The sequence below is a fragment of the Hevea brasiliensis genome, chromosome 6 (genome assembly GCF_030052815.1).
Source record: "Hevea brasiliensis isolate MT/VB/25A 57/8 chromosome 6, ASM3005281v1, whole genome shotgun sequence".
NCBI classification, from domain to species: Eukaryota; Viridiplantae; Streptophyta; class Magnoliopsida; order Malpighiales; family Euphorbiaceae; genus Hevea; species Hevea brasiliensis.
In genome coordinates this window covers 24,085,712-24,109,717 of record NC_079498.1, presented here as the reverse complement: position 1 = coordinate 24,109,717, position 24,006 = coordinate 24,085,712, and the positions used below count along the sequence as shown (strand labels likewise).

At 32.8% G+C, this 24,006-nt stretch overlaps 1 protein-coding gene across 1 annotated transcript; it reads right to left on the bottom strand.

Annotated features, from left to right (window-relative positions):
• Positions 1–21,075: 21,075 nt before the first annotated feature.
• On the bottom strand, positions 21,076–22,838 carry LOC110665247 (protein SHORT-ROOT). Its single transcript, XM_021825279.2, has one exon. The coding sequence runs from the start codon at positions 22,739–22,741 to the stop codon at positions 21,368–21,370; it is 1,374 nt and encodes a 457-aa protein (XP_021680971.2). The 5' UTR covers positions 22,742–22,838; the 3' UTR covers positions 21,076–21,367.
• Between the last annotated feature and the right edge of the window lie 1,168 nt (positions 22,839–24,006).

Sequence of the window (24,006 nt, the reverse complement as noted above, 5' to 3'; positions counted from 1 at the left end):
TATGTTTGGACTTTAAATAAAGGTTTTTAATATCTGAAAAAATTTTACCCACCAATTTAAAAATGAATAAAAATTGTTTTAAAATCCCTTGTAGTATATTTAATGGGTTACCAGTAGGCAAAGTACGGTAATTCATTAGGTGTACTACAGGAGCATGTTACATCTTACGAGGAGTAAGGTGTGACACTGAAGGCTAGGCTTACAGAAGCTCCAATGTTGACACAGCTAGAGTCAGAGAAAGACTATGTGATTTATAGTGATGCCTCTCACAATGGGCTTAGGTGTGTTATGATGCAGGAAGGTAAAGTAGTTGCCTATGCTTCTAGATAGCTAAGGCCACATGAAAAGAATTACCCAACTCATGATCTGGAATTGGCTGGCAGCAATAATATTTGCATTGAAGATATAGAGGCATTACCTATATGGTGAGAAGTGTTACATCTACACTGATCACAAGAGTTTAAAGTACTTGCCAACTCAGAAGGAACTTAATTTGAGACAGAGGAGATGGATTGAATTCCTTAAAGACTATGATTATGTGATTGACTACCATCCTAGGAAAGCAAATATAGTGGCTAACGCCCTAAGTGGGAAGTCCATGATGGCTTTGAGAGCATTGAATGCTCGGTTTTCTTTAGCACAGGATGGGGTACTTTTGGCTGAGTTGTGTGTAAAGCCAAGTTTGTCACAACAAATACAAGAAGCACAGTTAAGGGACGAAAAGTTACTAACTGTTATGGACAAAACTCAAGAGGGGAAGGAGACTGATTATGAGTTGAAAGGAGATGGGTGCCTGTACTATAAAGACATAAATGTGTACCAAGAGATGAGGAACTGAAGAAGAATATCTTGAAAGAGGTGCACAGTAGCTTCCATGCTATACACCCAGGAAGTACCAAGATGTACCAAGATGCACTAAGACCTGAAAACACATTATTGGTGGCCTGGAATGAAGAAGGAGATTGGTAATTTTGTGACTAGATGTTTGACATGCCAGCAGGTTAAGGCTGAGCATCAGGTTTCATCAGGGTTGTTGCAACCTATATCCATACCAGAGTGGAAATGGAACCGCATCACCATAGATTTTGTGACTGGGCTACCATTAACACAGAGGAAGCATGATACTATATGGGTAATTGTGGATAGATTGACAAAGTCAGCTTATTTCCTACCAGTTAGAACCGACTACTCATTAGAGAGATTAGCAGAAATTTATATAGATGAGATAGTCCGGCTACATGGAGTTCCAACATTGATCATATCTGACCGAGACCCGAGATTTACTTCGAGGTTTTGGAAGAGGCTACAGGAGTCTTAAGGCACTCGACTACACTTCAGTACGACTTTTCATCCACAGACGGATGGACAGTCAGAACGAGTGATTCAGGTATTAGAGGATATGTTGTGAAGCTGTATCATTGATTTTGAAGGAAGTTGGGAGTATTATTGTAACACCCCCGTTTGCATAGCCTGGTAGATTTCACTGTTCTGGTGATCGGTGTCGGTCCGGACAATTAAGGGGATTAGAACCACACTTAAGACAACTAGATAAACCATAAACACAAATAATTAGTAATGTCCAATTAGTTAAGTATAAACAAGAAAAATAGAACATAAGAAGTTAAACGAGCCGAGAGTCACAGCGATGGGTGACCTTCTCGAACGATCACAAGTCATTTTAAACTCAAATTTCAACCATAAAAGTGACTGCGGTCCTTAGGACCCTTATGAACACAGTGGAAAAGAGAAAATCACGAAAAGAACGATTAAGCTACCAAATAATTAGGTCGTGGAGCCTAAGAAATATGGAATTATTTGCAAATCGGGATGAACTGCGATGGGCAATTTGGTCAATTGACCCGAGAGTGACTCGACCTAATCACAAATAAAATTGGAGAAAAGAAAATTTTGGAATCGAGAATTAAATTAAAGAACTAATAGAAAAATAGAAAAAAAAAAGAGAAAAAATTAAAAAGTAAAAAGGTGATGACATCATGCATGACCTCATGCATGATGCCATAACTAAATTAATTAAATATTTATTAAATTAGAATTTGTGGTCTTTCATAAGCAAAATAGATAAAAAGAAGAAAAGAAAAAAAAAATAAAAACCCTTCTTCTCCCTTTGTTGCTGCCCCATTTTCTCCCAAAACCCTCCATGAGAATTCCTCCATTTAATCTTACACTTAAGCTTTAATTCCTTCACTCAACCTTAACAACTCCCCTAAAAAAACCTTACTAGAGCTTACTATTGCAACTTAAGAAGAAGATTGAAAAAAGAAAGGAGCACAAAAGATTGAGATTTGAGGATCTAAGCAAAGGTTAGTCTCTTAACTACCAATTAGTTGATTAAGTGCATAATTAGTTATTGAAATGAGCTTAGAAACTAATAAAATGAAATGAAAATATGTGGATAGACCAAACTGAAATTTTGGCCTGTTGAAGGGGAGTATGATTTTGTATGGTTTGATGGATTTAAATGTGTTAGTAAACTTGCATGAGAATGGTAGTAAGTTGGAAATGCATAAATGTGAATAAATGCAACATTTTAGTGTGATTAGGGTTTGGAGGCCTAGGGTTTTGAGACAAAATTTGGAAAAATGAGTAAATGGCATGTTTGACCTATTGTGAAGAGAAAAATGGTCAATAATGACCAAAGGAGATGTGTGGGAATTGTTAGAATGGAAGTCAATTTCGTAGCCAACTTTGAAGGACGAAAATGGAAATTTTACAAGTCCAATTGATATGCCACCAGTTGGGGATGAAAATAGACATAAAATGACACAATTTTCATTAAGGAACCATGTCCAAAAACTGACCAAAACCTAGTGAACCAATTGACCAAAGTTGGTTAAGAGCAGTCTGCCACTGCATAAACTGACCAAATGAATAGTAATTGCTCATTTGGTCATAACTTGAGCTAGGAAGGTCAAAATGACCTAAAATTTTACCAGTAATTAGATAAGATATAGATCTAAAACTTTCATGAAGAACACCGACCCAAATTATGCCATTAACCTAATCAAATTATTGAGCAAATTTGAGTTACTGAACCTGCAAAACTGCAGGATTGCCATTTGAACAGTAAGGTTTCAATGGCTATAACTCTCTCTAGAAAACTCTGATTTAGGTGAATCTTGAACCAATGGAAACCTAAGACATAGTAGAACATTTTGTATGAAGGAAATTAAACCAAATTATGGACTTAACTTGATCAAATTATTGAACGAAGTTGGATCAAAAATCTGCCAGAACCAAAATTGCAGTATGAACAGTGCACGTGAACAGTAACTGTATTTTGGCTATAACTTGAGCTACAAAACTCCAATTGGGGTGATTCAAAAAGAGAATAAACTTAAGACACTGGAGAACATTTTCTATGAAGAAAGTTTTGCCAAATTCCAACAATAAAGTGACCAATGGAACAGTGCAACTTAGGACTCCAAAACTGAAATTTACCAAATTTGCCTAAAAGACTTAGGATTTAAGTAAACAACCAAAACCAACAAGTTTAGTGACCAAAATGTGGTATGTGGGTGAAGTTGGAGTTCCCATACTTATTAAGCCTTAGAAAGTCAATTATTTGACTTGAATAGTATAGTGAATAGTAACCCGAAACACAAAAATTTCGAGAACGTCGAATTTAACACGTTAAAACTAGGTAAATGTGAAGCTAAATTTATTTTAGATTTATGTTAAGTTCTAGTACTGAAACATTATAAAATTGTGTGTTTCAGTTGAAAAGAATACTAAAAAAAAACCCGAGGAACCGAGTCAAGGCCAAGAGGTGACTCGCTTGAGGTTTGTGCACAACGTATACTTTTTATAATCATCTTTTGCATACTGTTTTGAATAATGTGAAATATTGAATTATGGCATTCTTATGATGTTTTGATTTAAATTGTTGAAAGTTATTATGTATATTGAAATGACAATGTTTAGCAAATTGTTAAGATAAGTTTCGAAACCATAGTGTCATGACCATATATTTGTACACCTCACTAGCACGACTAGTGAAGGTAATTAGTTTCGAATTTTGATTCCTTCTCTGGAGAAGTGTTGAGGTGTGCCAGTAGAAGAGGATGTAAATGGATATCCATATATTTGAGCTAGCTAGCCTTGTGATGTGATTTCTCTTAGCCTTTGGCTATTGAGATTCTATTTGTTTCGAATGGCATGATCTAACTGTGATGAAATGTGTTTTGATATTTTGAAATGAACTTGGTTTGCATTTAAAATCTCACAATGCGTGATTTGTACTTAATTCTCATGTTCAGCCAAATTTTTGAATAAATGTGATTTAAGTTTTGCATAAAGATTATTTTAGTATATTGTGCACCACTGAGTCCTAGTACTCAGCGATGGCTTCTATTGCTGTCGCAGATACAGAGACTAGAGGAGCAGCAGACTGAACTGCTAAAGATTGAGGATCATTCAGCTTGAAGTCTTCGGGTATAATTTATACCCCAATTGTAAATATTTCTTTTGATGTATGTATTGCATATAAATGTATGGACATGTAAATGGGTCTTGAGCAGCTTGTATAAAAATTTGTATGAAGTTTGTAATAAAGTTTAGTTTGTGTTTCTTTTGATATAAATTTGTAAGGATGTATATAAATTGTTTTGTTTTTAATGAAAAATGAGTGGAACTATTTTATTTAATTTGAATGAAATGATTGTGGAGTTGCTGAAATGGATTGAGTTTGATTGTGAAATTGAAGTAGTTGTTGAGAAAAATTTTTAGAAGTGCTTTTTACAGGTATTTGAAGAACTGGTTTCTCAAAATACAGAGGGAACTCTATCAAAATTTTTATAAAATTTGCGTAAAAATAAAATGGGCCAAAAATATTAACTAGTTTTAATTTTAACTAAATGTTTTAAGTACTTATCAGAAAATCCTCACCACTTATCAAAAGTAAGAAAATTGTTTTAAAATCCCTTGTAGGGTGCTTAATGAGTTATCGGTAGGTGAAGTTCGGTAGTTCATTAGGTATTCTACGGGATCATGTTATGCCTTACAGAGGGGTAAGGTGTGACAATTATCTTCCTTTGGTAGAGTTTGCTTACAACAACAGCTACCAAGACAGCATAAAAATGGCTCCATAAGAATCATTGTATGGGAGGAGATGTAGGACTCCCTTATGCTGGACAGAAATGGGTGAGGAGAAAGTAGTGGGCCCAGATTTAGTGAGACAGACAGAGAAAAAAGTGAAACTCATAAGAGACAATTTGAAAGTCTCCTCGGACAGACAGAAGTCATATACCAACTTGAGGAGAAATGATATAAAGTATGAGGTTGGCGATAAGGTGTTTCTTAAGGTATCACCTTAGAAAAAAGTGCTAAGATTTGGTAAGAAGGGTAAGTTGAGCCCTAAGTTTATTGGTCCATACGATATCATTGAGCGTGTGGGTCCAGTAGCCTACAGGCTAGCTTTACCACCGGAGCTTAACAAGATCCACAGTGTATTCCATGTGTTGATACTCAGGAGATACAGATCAGATTCTTCATATGTCATTTCAGCAGAGGAGATAATTGTGCAACCTGATTTGATATATGAAGAAGAACCCATCAGAATCTTAGCACGGGAAGTGAAAGAACTCAGAAACAAGAGGATCCCACTAGTGAAAGTCTTGTGGAGACACCACAACACGGAAGAAGTGACATGGAAGAGCGAGGAGACGATGAGGCAGCAGTTCCCTTAGCTATTCACATCAGGTAAATTTCGAGGATGAAATTTTTATTAGAGGGGAAGAATTGTAACGCTCTCACCATAGGTAGTCTATACATTTTACTGTTCCGACAACCAATGTCTATTCGGACAGTCAAAATGTCTGAAACTACGCTTAGACTATAGTGATGAGGCATAAATTGATGAAATAAATGTTAAGAAAATATAGAAAAAATTTTGAGAAAATAAAATAATAAAAATAAACCGATATGCACCATGAATGGCAGTTTGGTCATTTCACCCCCAGAGGTGAATTTTGACCTAAATGTCAAATTAAAAATTTGACAAAAAAAATAATTAACATAAAATATTTTTATGAATTTGAATTAGGGAAATGAGGAGAGAAAGAAGAAGAAAAGAAAAGAAAAGAAAAGAAAAGAAAAGAAAGGAAAGAAAAGAAAAATGGCTTATGAAAAATTAAAAAAAATTAAAGTACACAAATAGAATATATATACACTATAAGATGACAAAACCCACCAACCTTTTCTCTCCATCTTCTTCTTTTTTCTCCATTGTGCCGCCACCCTTAGTCCCCATTTCCTCCATTGATATTCAAGCTTCCAAGCTTGATTTCCCAAGCTTTCACTCACCAAAACCCATAACACTCTTCATTAAAAATACTCCCCACACCATAAGGAAGCTATAGATTCCAAAAAGAAGCAAGGAAAGTGAAGTTTAACAAGTTACAAAAAAAGGTTAGTGCTCAAAACTCTTAATCTCTTCTTTAAGCATGAAAATCATGCTAAACTAAGTGAAGATTTACATGAAATTAAAAAGAAAAATTTGGGAAAGAAACCCTTAAATTTAGCAGCCCTAGAGGAACCATGAAAATGATGGATTTTGTTAGTTTTAGTTTAGTTAGGGAAGTTAATTAACAAGGTATTATATGTGGGAATTAATTTCATGGTTATATATATGAATTTGATATTTGAAATTAGGGTTGTGCACTTGAAATTGAGGATTTTGTGATATTTTTGAAGTTGACCTAATTGTGTTGAGATTGATGATAATAGAAGTGACATGTATGCTTATTTGGAGTTTGGAGAAGGTGGAGATTGAACTTTGGGAGTGTCAAATTTTCTGCAGGTTGGGACTCAATGAGTCCAGTGTGTTTGTTGAACCCTAACTGATAATATGTGACTCCAATTGGTATGAAGCTAATTGAAGGTGTTTTGGGACATCCAAACCTTCATTTTTCAAGAAGAAACCCTGCTCAAATTCTGTCAAAATTATGACCAATTCTCTGCCCAAACTCGGATGACCAAACACTGCCAACCCAGAAAATGACCAAATGAACAGTACGTGTTCATTTGGTCATAACTCTCTATACTGGTCCAAATGACCTAAAATTTCATTAATGGAAAGCTTAGACATAGGGCTACACTGTTCATGAAGACTACTTGACCCAGTTTTACCTTTAACCAATTCAAATTGTTAGCACAAGTTGGGTCACTAAAACTGCCAACCCAGAAAATGACCAAATGAACAGTACGTCCTATAATGCTCCAAATGACCTAAAATTTCATCAATGGAAAGCTTAGACATATGGATACACTTTTCATGAAGACCACTTGATCCAGTTTTCCTTTAACTAATTCAAATTATTAGCACAATTTGGGTCACTAAAACTGCCAACCCAAAAAATGACCAAATGAACAGTATGTGTTCATTTGGTCATAACTCTTTCTATACTGGTCCAAATAACCTAAATTTCATCAATGGAAAGCTTAGACATAGGGATACACTTTTCATGAAGACCACTTGACCCAGTTTTGCCTTTAACCAATTCAAATTGTCAGCACAAGTTGGGTCACTAAAACTGCCAACCCAAAAAATAACCAAATGAACAGTACGTGTTCATTTGGTCATAACTCTCTCTATACTAATCCAAATGACCTAAAACTTCATCAATGGAAAGCTTAGACATTGGGCTACACTTTTGATGAAGACCACTTGACCCAGTTTTGCCTTTAAACAATTCAAATTGTTAGCATAATTTGGGTCACTAAAACTGCTAGCCCAAAAAATGATCAAATGAATAATACGTGTTCATTTGGTCATAACTCTCTCTATACTGGTCCAAATGACCTAAAATTTCATCAATGGAAAGCTTTGACATAGGGCTACACTTTTCATGCAGGTTACTTAACCCAGTTTTACCTTTAACCAAATCAAATTATTCGCACAAGTTTAGTCACTAAAACTGCCAACCCAGAAATTATCCAAAATACTGTTCCTTTGGTAGTTTGACCATAACTTGAGTTCTATAACCCCAAATTCAGTGATTCAAAAACTGAAATTCAAGTTTAAACATAGAGAAGCAATTATTATGAAAGAAGTGTGACTAAATAGACATCCTAACCTAGTCAAATTCCTAGATAAAAATAACATATCAACATGAACCTAAAGAATGGTTCATGGGAAAAATGCTATATATGATAGTTAAAATACTCATAAGGAAAATTAAATATTAAAAATGATATGAATATATAAATTAGGACTAATGTCCTATTAATATAAAATTAATAGTACCAATGAACAGCACTAGAAAATAGTAACAGTGAATAGTGCTAAATTAATTAAAAATATTTAATTGCCATAGTATACCTAGACTTACTTATTTAGTTGGATAAATTGGTATACCAATTAGAGACTACAGATAGCAGTACTACCTACTAAGAAAATCATGAACTGACAATATATGTCTGATATGATTGTTCTACAGGCTATATATCTACTTACTGGCCATTGTGCCTACTTTATTTCTGGCTTTACAAGCCTGACAGCGGGTCTCATGCCCAAAAGCTGGCCTCGTGCCTGACAGACGTATACTGGATAGACATACGGCTGTCTAACCAGTATACATCCGTGTATCCAGCTTTTATAATTTGTTATAGGTTTCTTGGGCACTGATAAAAAAATTAATTAAGACTTAAAATAAATAAGTAATCATGAAAGATCCCGATAATGTTAATTGCTTCCAAAGAAAAAAAAAATTAAATAAAAGACCTAGAAATTATGAGTTCCAGATATTATTTCAAATTGTTAAATTATTGTTATTATAAATTATGCACCACTAAGCGTTATGCCTAGCGCATTGATTTTCTATCGCGTAGGTACTGGAGATCAGCCGCAAAGAATCAGAGTAACAAAGATCGCAGTGCACCGACAGAGCTCGACTAGATCTCACATCGCCCGAGTCACCTCACCGGTCTTTTGTATTTTGGTAGGGCTCATGTATAGACTAGTATTTTGGTTCATTATGTTTAGTCATGATGTAATTACTAGTTTATGATGTATTTCATTTTGGACTTGAAATTAAACTTGAGATTGAAATGAAAACTTGTAATTTATTATCTATGAATTTTCATAAGAATGCAATAGATGATACTTCCTTTTGAGATCTCATAAATAGTTGTGAATGATATGATAAAATAGAATATGATATGAAAATATGTGAGATGACTATGAATATGTTAACAGGTGATAGTGGAACCCACCAGATGCTAATAAAACGGGGAAGGCTCTGTCCGGTTCTCCACAGAAATAAGTCAAAAAAAAAAATTTCTATACATAAAATACATGTTTTAAATGACATCAAAAGTTTACAATAGATATGACAAGACAAGATAGGGTGCTCTGGCACCGAATGTGGCATTCATCGCTCGGCTACACTGTAGACGGGTGAGGGGCGTCACTACCTTTCTCCATTCTGAATTGGTACAATTTCTTCTTCAACTACAAGTGATTTGTAAATAACTTGGATGTCACACCTTATCCCTCTGTAAGGCATAACATGATCCCGTAGAATACCTAATGAACTACCGAACTTCACCTACCGATAACTCATTAAGTACCCTACAAGGGATTTTAAAACAATTTTCTTATCTTTGATAAGTGGTGAGCATTTCTAATAAGTATTTAAAACATTTAGTTGAAATTAAAACTAATTAATATTTTTGGCCATTTTAGTTTTCCGCAAATCTTATAAAAATTTTGACAGAGTTTCCTCTGTATTTTGAGAAAACCGTTCTTCGAATACCTGTAAAAAGCACTTCTAAAAGTTTTTCTCAACTAATACTTCGGTTTCACAATCAAACTCAATCAATTTCTCAAAATTCACAAGTTCAGTAGTTCTCAAAATACTGTCAATCAATATCATTCATATTTCATTAAAAACAAAATAATTTATACACAACCTTACAAATTTATATCAAAAGAAATACAAACTAAACCTTATTACAAACTTCATACAAATTTGTGTACAAGCTGCTCAAGACCCATTTTTACATGTCCATACATTTAAGTGCAATATATACATCAAAAGAAATATTTACAGTTAGGGTATAAATTATACCTGAAGGCTTCAAGCTGATGACTTCACACACCTCAAAGAACTCACGCTGCTCCTCTAGTTCTCAGTATCTGCGACAAAGAATAAAGCTATCACGAGTACTAGGACTCGATGGTGCACAATATACTAAAATAATCTTTATGCAAAACTTAAAGCACATTCATTCAAAAATTTGGCTAAACATGAAAATTAAATACAATCATGCATTGTAAGATTTTACATGTAAACCAAGTTCATTTCAAAGTATCAAAACACATTTCATAAAACCCACAGCTAGATCATGCCATTCGAAACAAATAGAATCTCAATAGCCAGAGGCTAAAGAGAAATCACATGAATCTCAATAGCCAGAGGCTAAAGAGAAATCATATCACAAGGCTAGCTAGCTCAAATATATGGATATCCATTCACATCCTCTTCTATGCACACCTCAACACTTCTCCAGAGAAGGAATCAAAATTCGAAACTAATTACCCCCACTAGTCGTGCTAGTGAGGTGTTCAAATATGTGGTCATGACACTGTGGTTTCAAAACTTATTTTAACAATTTGCTAAACATTGTCTTTTCAAATATACATAATAACTTTCAACAATTTAGATCAAACATCATAAAATGCCATAATCCAATATTTCATATTATTCAAAACGATATGCAAAAGATGATTATAAAAGTATATGTTGTGCACAAACCTCAAACGAGTCGCCTGTTGGCCTTGACTCGACTCCTCGGGTTCTGTCCAGGTATTCTTTTCCACTGAAACATGAAATTTTCCAATGTTTCAGTACTAAAACTTAAAATAAATCCAAAATAAACTTAACTTCACATTTACCTAGCTCTAACGTGTTAAATTTGACGTTCTCGAAATTTTATGTTTCGGGTTACTATTCATTGCACTATTCAAGTCAAATTATTGACTTTCTAAGTCTTAATGGGTATGGGAACTCCAACTTCACCCACATACCACATTTTGGTCACCAAACTTGTTGGTTTTGGTCATTTGTTTAAAGCTTAGGTCATTTTGGCAAAATTGTCAATTTTTAGTTTTGGTTCTCCGAAGTTGCACTGTTTCATTGGTCGATCTACTGTTGGAATTTGATAAAACTTTCTTCATAGAAAATGTTCCTTATTGTCTTAAGTGTATTCTCATTTTTGGATCACCTCAATCGGAGTTTTGTAGCTCAAGTTATGGCCAAAATAAGTTTATCGTTCACGTGTAATCGCTCATACTGAGATTTTGGTGCTGACAGATTTTTGGTCCAACTTTGGTCAATAATTTGATCAAGTTAAGTTCATAATTTGGTCTCACTTTCTCATATGAAATGTTTTACTATGTCTTAGGTTTCCATCGGTTCAAGAATCGCCTAAATCCGAGTTTTCTAGAGGGAGTTATAGCCATCCAAACATTGCTGCTCAATGAAAATTCTGCAAAGTCGCAGGTTTGGTAGCCTAACTTTGCTCAATAATCTGAATGGGTTAATGGCATAATTTGGGGTGATGTTCTTCATGAAAGTTTTAGATCTATATGCCCTCTAACCCCTGGCCAAATTTCAGGTCAATTTGACCTGTCTAACTCGAGTTATGACCAAATGAACAGTTACTGTTCATTTGGTCAGTTTAGTGCAGTGGCAGCCTGCTATCAACTCACTTTGGTCAATTGTTTCACCAAGTTTTGGTCAGTTTTTGGCCATGGTTCCTTAATGAAAATTGTGCTCTTTTATGTCTATTTTCATCTCCAATTGGTGGCATATCAATTGGACTTGTAAAATTTGAGTTTTGGTCCTTCAAAGTGGGTTTGGTCATGCTGCATTGACCTACGAATTTGGTTTAATTTCCTACCATTCCCACACAACTTATTTGGTCATTATTGACCATTTTTCAGTCCACAATTGGTCAAAGATATCATTTATGCATTTCTCCAAAATTTTGCCTCAAAACCCTAACATTCAAACCCTAGCTCTTCCATCTCATGCATTAAATCACAACTAGTGCACTTAACCTTAACCATTCACTAATCAAAGCTTTTAAACTTATTCTAATGCATCAAATTCATGTAAATCATACTCCTCTCAAGCTGCCCAAATTTCAGTTTGGTCATTCTCCCATGTTTTTATTTCATTTCATAACTTCTAAGCTCATGTCAACCATTGCATATGCATTTAAAGAAGTAATATAATGAGTTAACACACTAACCTTTCTTAAATCTTCAAAACCCTAACTTTTGTTCTTCTTTCTTTCTTTCTTTCTTGCTCAATCCTCTTCTCAAGTTGCCTAAATAAGCTTTAACTATGGTGGCTAATTTTTCTATGGTGAAATTTTATGATATACAAGCTCAAAATTGAGCTTTAATGGAGTTTGTGGAGATGGAGAGTTAAGAAAAAGAGAGAGATGAGAGAGGAGATGAAGGTTAACGGGAATGAAGAAGAAAAAAAAAACCAATTTCTTTTCTTTTTATTTTGCTTATGGAAGACCACAAAGTCCAAATTTAATAATTCATTTAATTAATTCTTTTATGACATCACCTTTGACTTTTCTAACTTCTTTTTTTTTTTCTATTTATTTTTTTCTATTAGTTCTTTAATTTAATTCTCGATTCCGAAATTTTCTTTTCTCCGATTTTATTTGACAGTTAGGTCGAGTCACTCTCGGGTCAATTGACCAAATCGCCTCACGGTTCATCCCGGTTTGCAAATAATCCAATATTTCTTCCGGCTCCCTGACCTAATTATTTGACTGACTTAACAGCTCTTTTTCGTGATTTTCTCTTTTCCACTGTGTTCATAAGGGTCCTAAGGACCGCAGTGTCACTTTTTACGGTTCGAAATTTGAGTTTAAAATGACTTCAGATCGTTCGAGGAGGTCACTCATCGCCGTGACTCTCGTTTAACCTCTTATGTTCTGTTTTTCTTATTTATAGTTAACTAATTAAACATTACTAATTATTTGTGTTTATGGTTTCTCAAATTATCTTAAGTGTGGCCCTAATCCCATTAATTGTCCGGACCGACACCGGTCACCGGAACAGTGAAATATACCAGGCTATACCAATAGGGGTGTTACATTGGACATATACAAGCTCTCAAATTTCTTCTACAAAATAACTGGTGAAGTTTTCTCCAAGATATTGTACTTCATATTAGGGGCTAACGTCAATTTAATCATACTCATTGTCTTTTGTTGAAGTTCCTCTCAATCATCACCCTTGATAGTCACCTGTTGGTTCTCGTTTAAGGCCTTAATTAATCCTTGTTACATAAGAACACCCTTTACTGTGCTTTGTCATGAACTGAAATTATTTTTCCTATCAAATGACTCCACCTCAAATTTTATGCTTGTCATCTTTGCATATCGAACTATGACTCTGATAGCATTTTGTTAAGAAAATAATAACTCATAATTAAAGAATACAAAATTTAAAATAATTTAGCCTAAATATACTTCACAAATAAATCTTTTATTATGAAAAAAATAATTACAAAAATTAAATATTTTTCTCTCTCACAAATTACTCAAACTCTTAAACCCAATTACACCCAAAACCTCACAAAAGGTTTAGAGAAAATTCTCTCTCACAAAATTGGGCTACCACAAATGGAGGTTCAATCTCCTTTAAGGCAAAAAAAAGTTGACTTATAATTGTCAGCAAACATCAGGAATTTAATTTCTTAACATTAAAGTTGCCGCAACTTGCACAAGTTTCAACTCTTTTAATATATATTAATTTTAATTACTTCATTTGTTAGTCTTTCCCCTGGCTCTACTTTATAGCTGTAAATCTTTCAATTGTTTACAACTTTATGCTTCAAGGTTAAGTAAAAAAATTCTTCATGGTTAAGAAAATTTAAAGTCACCAAATAACACACCATCAAATATATACTTTAAAGTCCTTTAAATTGTGGAACAAATTCAATAATATTTTGATTTTGGCCCCATATTGTAGGTCAAAAATTTCACCAAATCAAGCTTTTAATTATAATTTTAACATATAGGCACTATTAAGTATTAATAAATTAGGATTTTTTTTAATTAGTTGCCTTAGAGTTCTTGTTAAGAAGCAGTTAAATTCCCTTAATTGTTTTCATTATTTTAAAATTGTCACCATGTTTTTTTATGGGTGTATATATTCACCATTATAATCAAATGTGCATGATTATGCATAATTTGTGAATAAAATCCTATAAGAGTGAAAGCGGATAAACTCAAATTTTATATATAATAAAAATCAGTTTTTGGATTTTTTTTATTTTTTATATATTTCATTAATTTTTTTTTACTCTTTTTTATAAGAGTGTGAGTTCACTCAATGCCTTCTCTAAGACTTCACCACACATCCCACACTTTCCAAGTATCCTTTATTTTTAGGTGTTTTTTTTTTTAAATTTTTTGTTAAGATCCAACATTGATTTGGGACAGGATAATGTACCCTTTATACGGTCTTCGGTGCTCCTCCCCCTTGAGCTAGTTTTTGGGAGTGAATTAGGTCGGCTCATTTTCTTAAGATGGTAATAGAGTCTCTCCAATTAATATTTGGGCCTCCCATAATTTCCTATTGAAGTCCAATATGCTCAATTTTTTTACCAAAAAATTAAAATAATAATTTTCTTATTATTAATAATTAAATTTTCTTTTACTAAAAATTATTATCATTAATATAAAAATTAATTAGAAAATTATTATTTTATTTTTTTGTCAAAAATTAGACTTATTTGAACTTAAATAGAAAGTTGTGAGTTGATTGGGGCAAAAGCTTGAAAATAAATTTATTTGGACATAGTAAAAAATTCAGAGCAAAATTCTAATACAAAATAGTATTTCACCTCTTAAACACCATCCCATCTAAATCCATCCAGACAATTTTATTAATTTGAAATTTGATTTGTTGTTTCTTTTTATCTATTGCTTCAGTTAAATATCAAGTTTTTTCGCCTAGCATACATCACTCTAGATTGATTTTTTTTAGGAGCTCTATTGATTGGGATTTAATTGATTGCTGGTCATGCTATGTTCTTCCTGATTCAATTTATTAATAAAAATATTTTTACCTTCTAAAAAAAACTTATTAGTAATAGTTTAGTAATGTGTGTGTATACTAAATCTAAACTTTTATCTTGATTGCTAATTATATCCAAAATTTTTAATTTTAGACAATTTAATCATAATTTTCAAAATTGAAGAATTTATCTCCAAAATTTAAAAACCAATTTGGGAATTTTGACTTTTTACACTTAGATTACCATGTAGCATGCCATATCACATATTCTAATTTTTTTTTCTAATTTTTTATTTGATTTATCTCTCTCTTCCCTTGCTTTCTCTCCCCCCCCCCCCCCTCCTCTCTCTCTCTCTCTCTCTCTCTCTTTCTCTCTCTCTCTCTCTCTTTATTCTAAGCAATCAAGGTCACTTAGTGTAGAATTCCTACTCTTTTGTTTGAAGAGAGAGAGAGAGAGAGAGAGAGAGAGAGAATGAGGGAGAGAGAAGGAGAGATAGAGAGACAGGGAGAGGAAGGAGAGAGAGATGAATCAAATAAAAAATAGAAAATGTGATATGGCATGCCAAATGGCAATCTAGGAATAAAAAGTCAAAATCTCCAAATATGTTTTTTGAATTTTGGATAAAAATTCTTTTATTTTGAAAGTTATGATTAAATTGTCAAAAATTAAAAGTTTTGGATATAATCAGCAACCAATGTAAAGATTTGCATTTATTTGACCAATAGGCCAAAAAAAATCCCAAACTTTATATTTTCTTCTTACAATTGTGCCTTAATTTTTTTTTTGACAAATATATCCTAAATTTTGAAATTCATTAGAATCGAACTCCACCATTAGTTGTTCCATTCAATGTTAACAAAGGTGTTAGGTCAACACTTTTAATTCCCAAAATTAAAACTAATTAAACCCAATTTACAATAAAATAAACCTAATTAATAAATTAATAAGTCCTATTTTGAAGCTATTAAGGTGGGTTTGATTGAGTTATTGAGAGAAGATGTTAATGGAGAGTGAGGTTTAGTCTTTATATGGGCAGAGTAAGATTGCACAAAGGTGAGTGTTACTAAGCTGATGGCATGCTGATGTGATAAAGGACGGTTGAGAGAAATTTTGTATATTCTAATGTAGTAGGAGAGGAATAAGCGTACTAGTCGGTAATGGTTGAATGAGTACATGTAGTAAATTGGTGTCAAATGACTTTATTAGGCATGGAGGTTGAGAGGAGCTAGTGGCCAAAAAGTGATGAGGTAGAAGATGAACCTCTATGTTTTTGGTAGGAGTGGTGTCATTTTGCTAGAAATGAGTTTGATTTAATTAATATCAAATTAGGGGATTAGAAATGCTGACAAGACATTTTTATTAGTATTTAAAGGGGCAACTAATGACAGGTTTCAATTATAATGAAGTTCAAATTAAGTTCAGAGTATATTTATTTAAAAAAATTACTTTGAGGTACAATTATAAAAAGAGGAAATTTAAGATTTATTTTTTGATATTTTCACATACACATAAATAAATAAATAATATATATATATATATATATATATATATTTGCACATTAATTGGAAGGTGTGAAATCAAATATTCCTAAAGGGCCAATAATTACAACATCATTTGCCCCATCATTCACAAAGAAAGAGGAAAAGGTATAACATGCAACTTTTGTTTATTGATTTAATATAGCCTTCAATTCATTTAGGCCCTAGCTAGTTGGAGAGAGATAAAGAGAAGAAGAACAAAAATATTTGTTTGATTGCGAAAGAGTAACTTTTGGAAGCACTACCCCTCTTTGCAAGAAAGGAAGGGGGGATAGTTTTGATGATAGGAATTCAATTCATTCTGTCACGTTAACTCCAAGTGGATTAGGTGACACACGAGTGCCTTTGAAAAGATACGATTAGATTACATCATTTTTTCTTCTCTTTAAAATACAAAGGTAGGTGTTGTGCTCTTATCCTTAGTCCATTGTATGCATCCTTAGATTGGAGTTCAAATATTTGTATATGTCCATGTTCTAGCTCTAGTTACAATAGAATCTAGGGTTTTAGATTGCTAGAATCGGAAAAAATAAACATAAATTATATGAATTATTGCTTGACAATGATTTTGAATAATGATTGTAACATACATAGTTTACATATTTTCTAGTTTCTTGTTACTATGACACATGTTTTTTAAAAGAAAAACAAAATTGTAATGGGTGTTACACCTTTTATTTAATGGTATCAATTGTTATTTACTATTAAGTAATGGTAATAGTTCATTATCTCACTTTATTTTGTCTAAATGAGAGCAACAATTTTTCCTCATACTGTATTTTTGTTTTAGGGAGTTTTGACCTTGTCTCTTCATTTTCTCTTTCAAATTTCCATCTAAAATTTTCTTTCTATAAATCTTTCACTTCTTGTCTTTTTTTTTTTTTTTTTTTGAAAGAGAAAAGATCAAAAACACCTACACAGCACAAGCTCAATGATAAGAAGTTCCCATTGAGTCACAAAGAAGCTAGAAGGGGGAGTGTCTAGAACATGCAAACTTGGCGGCAGAGTTTCACTTCTTGTCTTTTGAGCTAAGATCATCGGTTATCTTTTTAGTTCTACACCTTCATATCTTATTTTCTTTTTATTATCCACATAGTTATTTTAATTTTAAATTGATTAATACTAATAACATCTATGAATGATAAATTTAACATATTTATGTTTATTATTTAGGTGTGTATTTTAATTTTACTTACATCTATAAATATATATTTATTTCATAAATTTTGTAAAAATTTACAAAGCAATAAGCAGTTATGTTATGACCGTTATAACGTATATTTTTGCTACTCACAATCGTAATCATGATTTACATCTATGAGCTAGATGATTACTTCGTTGGAATAAAAATTTTATAAAAAAAAAACCCATAATAAAAGAAATATGAAGATGAATCAATAAGAACTTCTCAAAAGCTTGATAGAAACAAATAATTGAAAGCAATGGAATTTAAAAAAAAAAAAAAGAGATTACTATTAGAAATATGTCCATGCCTATATGACGCTAGTGTATGTGTGTATGTGCGCATGTGATGTTGATGAAAAATATAAATAAACCACTCTCAAGAGAAGTAAGTGTATGATCACACACACAGAAATGTATGTGAGGAGTAGTACAAGTCTTATCAAAATCTAGAAAAGTTGTTTTCCACTATATAATGTTGGCCTAAAGTCAGTACATGTGTATTGTAATTAAAGGCAAATATGCTATTCAAATCACTAGACAGAGTAGCAAACATAGGATCTAGTTGGTACTCTATCTGTTTCCCACCAAGGTCTCTTCTTGGTCCCTTTCTTTAATTTCTTTCTTCCTCCTCTTTATGTCAATTTTATTTCTATATTTCATCACAATTATATCCTTATTGCTCCCTTTTCCAGTACTAAAATGCTAAGGCACCTCTATATATGCAATAGAAATTAATTAAATTGATAACATTGCTATTAAAATTGTTACGATAACAATTCTATTGGGCAATAATAGCTTTTCTAGTAACTATTAACTATTCTAATAATTGTCAATTGCTTTACTAGATATTAGCGATTAATAGTTAGTTGTTTATATAGTAGTTTAAAACAAAGTATTCAGTAAAAATGATTGTTGAATTAATTATTAAATATAAAAATAGTGATATCATTTTTTTAATCTTGGTATGCTATTTTGGAGGAATCTGCTTCCTTAATCTCTAAACATTAATATAAACAGGTAAGAAGGTAAATGTAACCATTTATGGCTACAATTTAGTAGCATATATAGCAGCGATTAAGAGAAACTTAGCCGAGCTTTCTATGTTAAATTTTTCCTTACTGTTTTTAATAATAATATTTTTTGCTTAAAAAAAATATTAAGAGAAATAAGTGTTTCAAGAATTTTATTTCATAACTTATCTCCTCATGTATTTTGCCGACATGAAATATCTAGCTTACTATTTGCAGGTGGAGGACATGGGTTTGACGCTTCGTTCTTTCTTCGATTGAAAGAATATATAATGTTACTTTAAGTATCAATTAGGTTCAGCTTAAGTCAATTTTCAATTTTAAACTTTTAATCATTGATTTAGACAGCTTGATAAATATAATTTTGAAATTAATTTTGCAAAGTAATTATAATTGTACTGCTAAAAGCTGAAATCTTTAGTTATCAGTTTTTAATTTTTCAATCCTTAATCGTTGAGATCGTTAATTCTATCACTACTTCAATTACTAAACCAAACATACCCTGATTCATGTCAATTTTAGGAGTATTATGGCTAACAATTCATATCAGAACTTCATATCATTATGTATATAAAATTGACGAATACATGTGTGATTGAGTAGTTTGACAATGAAGAAGTTATATATAATTGATAAAGAGGGGAGGGGGAGACACTCTGTTAGGTTCCTGTCACTGGATAGAGTAGTGACATTGGAATATGAAATGATCTGATAATAACCATAATAAAGTCATGTCCCAGTGGATGGAACCCTACTTTAGATTGTGAAGAGAATGTTTCACACCTTATCCCAATTAGGTTATATATTCTGAAATTGTAGTTTCTAGCTAATTCCCCATCAACTAATTATCTTGACCACCATTTACCACCCACTAGCATACCAACTACATGATAGTCGGGCGGGTTTCAGTGGTACTTGATTTGCCCTAATTCTAAAATAATGAGTTTAGGTAGTTTTTAATTGGATTTGAGTGGGTTCAAATTTGAAATTAGTACCTGTCATAAATTCGAGTAAGGTTTAGGTTTAATACCCGGATACCCATCACTCAAACTCATTTAGCTAAATGAGTAGTGGGTATCTATAAGTACTCTAACCCGTTTATTTAATTATTTCTAAATTTAAAAATTTTTTGCCATAATTTTTAATATTTTCTAGTTTGAGTTGTGTACCAACTCATGAATCTCCTATATGATTAAAATATAAAAACAAATTGAGTTCGGATGGGTTTGGATAATCTATGGGTTTGAAACTTATACAAACAGTAAAAATATATTTATTAATTGAGTTTGGAACAAATTCAGGTATAATCAGGTTGGGATTTAAATACCCTAAATTTTGCATATATACCCAGTATAATATCTAAAACTATGGTCGTCAAAGTTTTGATCAAGAAAACTAGCTAGTATAAAATCATTTGGCAACAATTAGATTACCATGCTTGTTTAGAGAAAAGGAAATTTTGTGTCATTGGGGGCTATAGCATTTTAAATTTGCAGTATGAAAGAATATGTCATATCCTACTTTTCTATATGCAAATTGATTAAAGATTAATTATAATTAGTTCAGGATTTGCATATCCTAATTAACTAATAAAAAACAATGAATGATATATATTCTTTCCACAGGTAATCTATACATAAATTAATCATACAATTAAGTGATCTTGCAGGCCCCCCATAATCATCATTAAATTCATAAATCATTTTCTGGATAACTTACACTGCAGCTATTTCTTTTATTCTATTTGGAAGAGTTGCCAACAGCTTGGTTGGTAGACATGCAATATTAAAACAAGAACCGATGAGGTAGTTTGGTCTTGTTTCTTCTTTGAATGCCATGGAAATTCAAAAGAAAAGATAAAGCAAAAACTCAGACAGAGCAATATATAATAAACTGGGCACCAAACTCCTCCATTATATACATATATAATTAACTGAGCTTATGTTGCCTATTTTTAAATATGCAAATTTGTACCAATAATTTCAAATACTTTAAAGGGAATGAAAAGAAAGTTGGGTTCATAAACTCTTGGATAACGCATATATATAAATATGTATATATATAAATATATATTATTGTTACAAATTCCCCCAGTACTAAGAGTTGAGGAGAAAGATATTGAGCAAGCAATCCAAAAGGGGAAATGGGATGATGGTATGGAACTGAAAAAAGAGGCACTTAGTGGACACACCTTAAAACAAATACAATGATCTAAAAAGCAATTAAAAAAGCAACACAAACTCCCAAGCATAAAGCAGAAGAGAAGCAAAGTACCTGAACATATAGAGATAAAAATACAAACATGCATGATAATAATTATGAAAGAAGCACACGAAGAACTGGGATATGGAAAAAAAAGTAGTGATAAACTCCATCATCATCAAATCTAATTGTTCATGGCCAATCAATTCTCTCATCCAGGTTCTGAATAAATTCCCATGCTAATACCCTTTAGACTTTACTTGGTCATCATCATCATCACCACTCTTGTGTAGTGTATGGAAGATGAAGTTGTTGTTGTTGTTGATGATGATGATGATGATTAGGGTTTCCATGCTGATGCCCATACCACAGCTTCCTCTTTCCATGTCAAGTAAAGTCCTGATGATTCTTGATCTCCTTGAGGAGGCTGCATAAGTGACCACCCTGCTCTGTATCTTTTAAGCAATGCCTTGACATCATCCACAACATCATCGCTGAATCCAACCGGTGTAAACGCCTCACGGAGTCTCTCACACCACTGATTTCCTCTTTCCCTTCTCTCACACTCTCCTCCTCCTCCATCACCACCATTTTCTTCACAGTCACAAGCCAAAACCCTAACTATGCTTCTTGAGCACTCCCTCTCCAACATCAATCTTTCATTGCTAGTTGGGGCAAAGCTGTCTTCTAGCATCTCAAAGTATAGAGTATAATACCTAAGGCACTCTTCAAAGCACTTGACGAACTCATATCTTGAGCTAGTAAAATCAGCTTCTTCTTCAACTACTGTCACAACCCGAGGGTTAAGCGATTGAAACATTCGGATCACAGCACTTCTTTCTTCTACTTCAACTATTCTCAATGCTCCGATGCAATTGATCGCTATAGCTTCATCTTCTTGAACACCTAATCCTTCCTTAGTGAGCTCTGATAAGTTGTTTAGCCCACTTATTACATTGATCTCGAAGGGAACACCCATTAACCTAGCAAACTTCTCCATTCTTTGGCCTATTTCCTTCATGACTGATCTTACGATGCTAGCAGTAACAACAACAGTGAGCTTTAAATGGGGGGTCTCGTCGTTTCTTGTGGCTAACGCTTCAAGCAAAGTGGGCCATTGAGTGCAAAGGGTATTGCTAATATCAATTATGTGAAGTTTGGTTTCACCTTCTAAGGCCTCTAAGATTGCACCATTAGAAGCAACATGACCAAAAGTTGTCCAAGGGCTTACCTCTTGGAATTTTAGTATCAACTTCCTAGCAGAATCAAAGGAGTGGCTCTTTTCAGCTACTGAAGTTAGGGTTTTGAAGCATCGGTGGCCGGACTCCGTGGCCTTACAAAAAAGTGCTTGCAAGAAATAAGATGCCAATTTCTGATCACAATCTCCATAAGGGGAAGCAAGCTCATTTAACATCCAAAGAAGTTGATGGATTTTGCTTGAATCCTTGTCAGAGATGGCTCTAGCACACTCCCTAAGAAGCTTTGATGCCCATTTGTTAGCTGTTGAGCCACAAGGCTCACCGGAATCCGATGACCGGCTCGTCGAGGTATGGCTATTCTGGGGATGATTGTTGTTGCTGCTGTTGTTGTTGTAGCTGCTGTGGTTGTTGCTTTGCATGTCTAGAGGTGGTGACTGCTGATCATTGCCTCTTTGTTGGTGAAGAGGGAAGAAGTGTGTATATGTTTCTTTTGGAGCAAAGAGGGAGATGTCCATGTGTAATGGGGGAGGCCCCCTTTGACTCCAGAGGAAGCTTATTTGTAAATAAACTTAATTTCATTTGAGTTCAGGAATGGTCAAGTAGTGCAAGGAGCTATTTGATATATGCAATCCTTTGTATTATATATTTTTAAGGTCATTTTCATATGCTATATATTTTATTAGTATATGCAATTCTTGGCCTTCTTATGCATTATTTAAATATATATATATATAATATTTAGCCATCACCATATAAAGGACGGGTGAGTGCATGTTTCTCTTATGCAACTGCTTGCCTATAATATGTAGTTTTAGTGAAGTACCTAAAATGTGGTCTGTTAATTGTTATTGAATTTTTAATTTTTATGTGAATAGATTTTTTTTTTTTTAAGTATGTGATTTCTCCCATTCGGACTAAGAGTGATATTCAGATAAAACCTTACCAACAATGACGACTCTATTAGAATGATATACCCTAACTTTAATAAGATTATAACATTCCCCATTAGAGATAATTAATTAAACAATTAACATATTTGAGATTAATTTTTATAAAAATGTTGAAAATTAAGGGAATGAAATTTGAAAGGAAGTTAATTATTTATGTATTTAAGGGGAAAAAAGATATAAGGTTTGTGCGAATAATTCTCTCCATTATAATTTGTTTTACTGTTAGAATATCTTTAGATTAGCTCATGCATCAATTGAGATTAACTCTAATATATAAGATAGTAAGGTAACAAATTCACTTGTCATTTGAGTTAAATATTGAAGTTTTCTTCACAATAAAATAGCACAAAATAATAAGATGTGTATTTACTGCCTAACAGCATAGAAGATAATAAATAGGTTTAGCTTGGCTTAATTCAATAGTTGAAAATATATTACTCATTTAGCAGATCTATGTTCGAGTTCCCATTTTCTCGATTTTCCTAGTAAAAAGAAGATAATAAATAGTATGAAAATTCAGAGCACCCAAATCTGAGGGCAGCAAATTAAAAATAAAATCACAATTAAATGGGGAAAAAACAAGCACTAGATGACAATCAACATTGTAGTTATTGAAAGATGGGTTTTGGGAAGGAATAAAACATTTATTCCCAGAAATTAAATAATTATAGTTATGGAATCCTAATTGTTCAACAGCTAACTAAGTCAGGATAAATGAAACATAGCAAAGAACATATTTTCTTGTTTTAAAACAAACAAATGGATGATGATAAAAGCAATAGCGCTTTGAAATAGACTAAATTATTGTGACTTTTAATGTGATGATTTTA

Bases quoted from the DNA above. Each gene is read 5' to 3' on its own strand.
- LOC110665247 (XM_021825279.2), bottom strand. From the start codon at position 22,741: ATGGACATCTCCCTCTTTGCTCCAAAAGAAACATATACACACTTCTTC.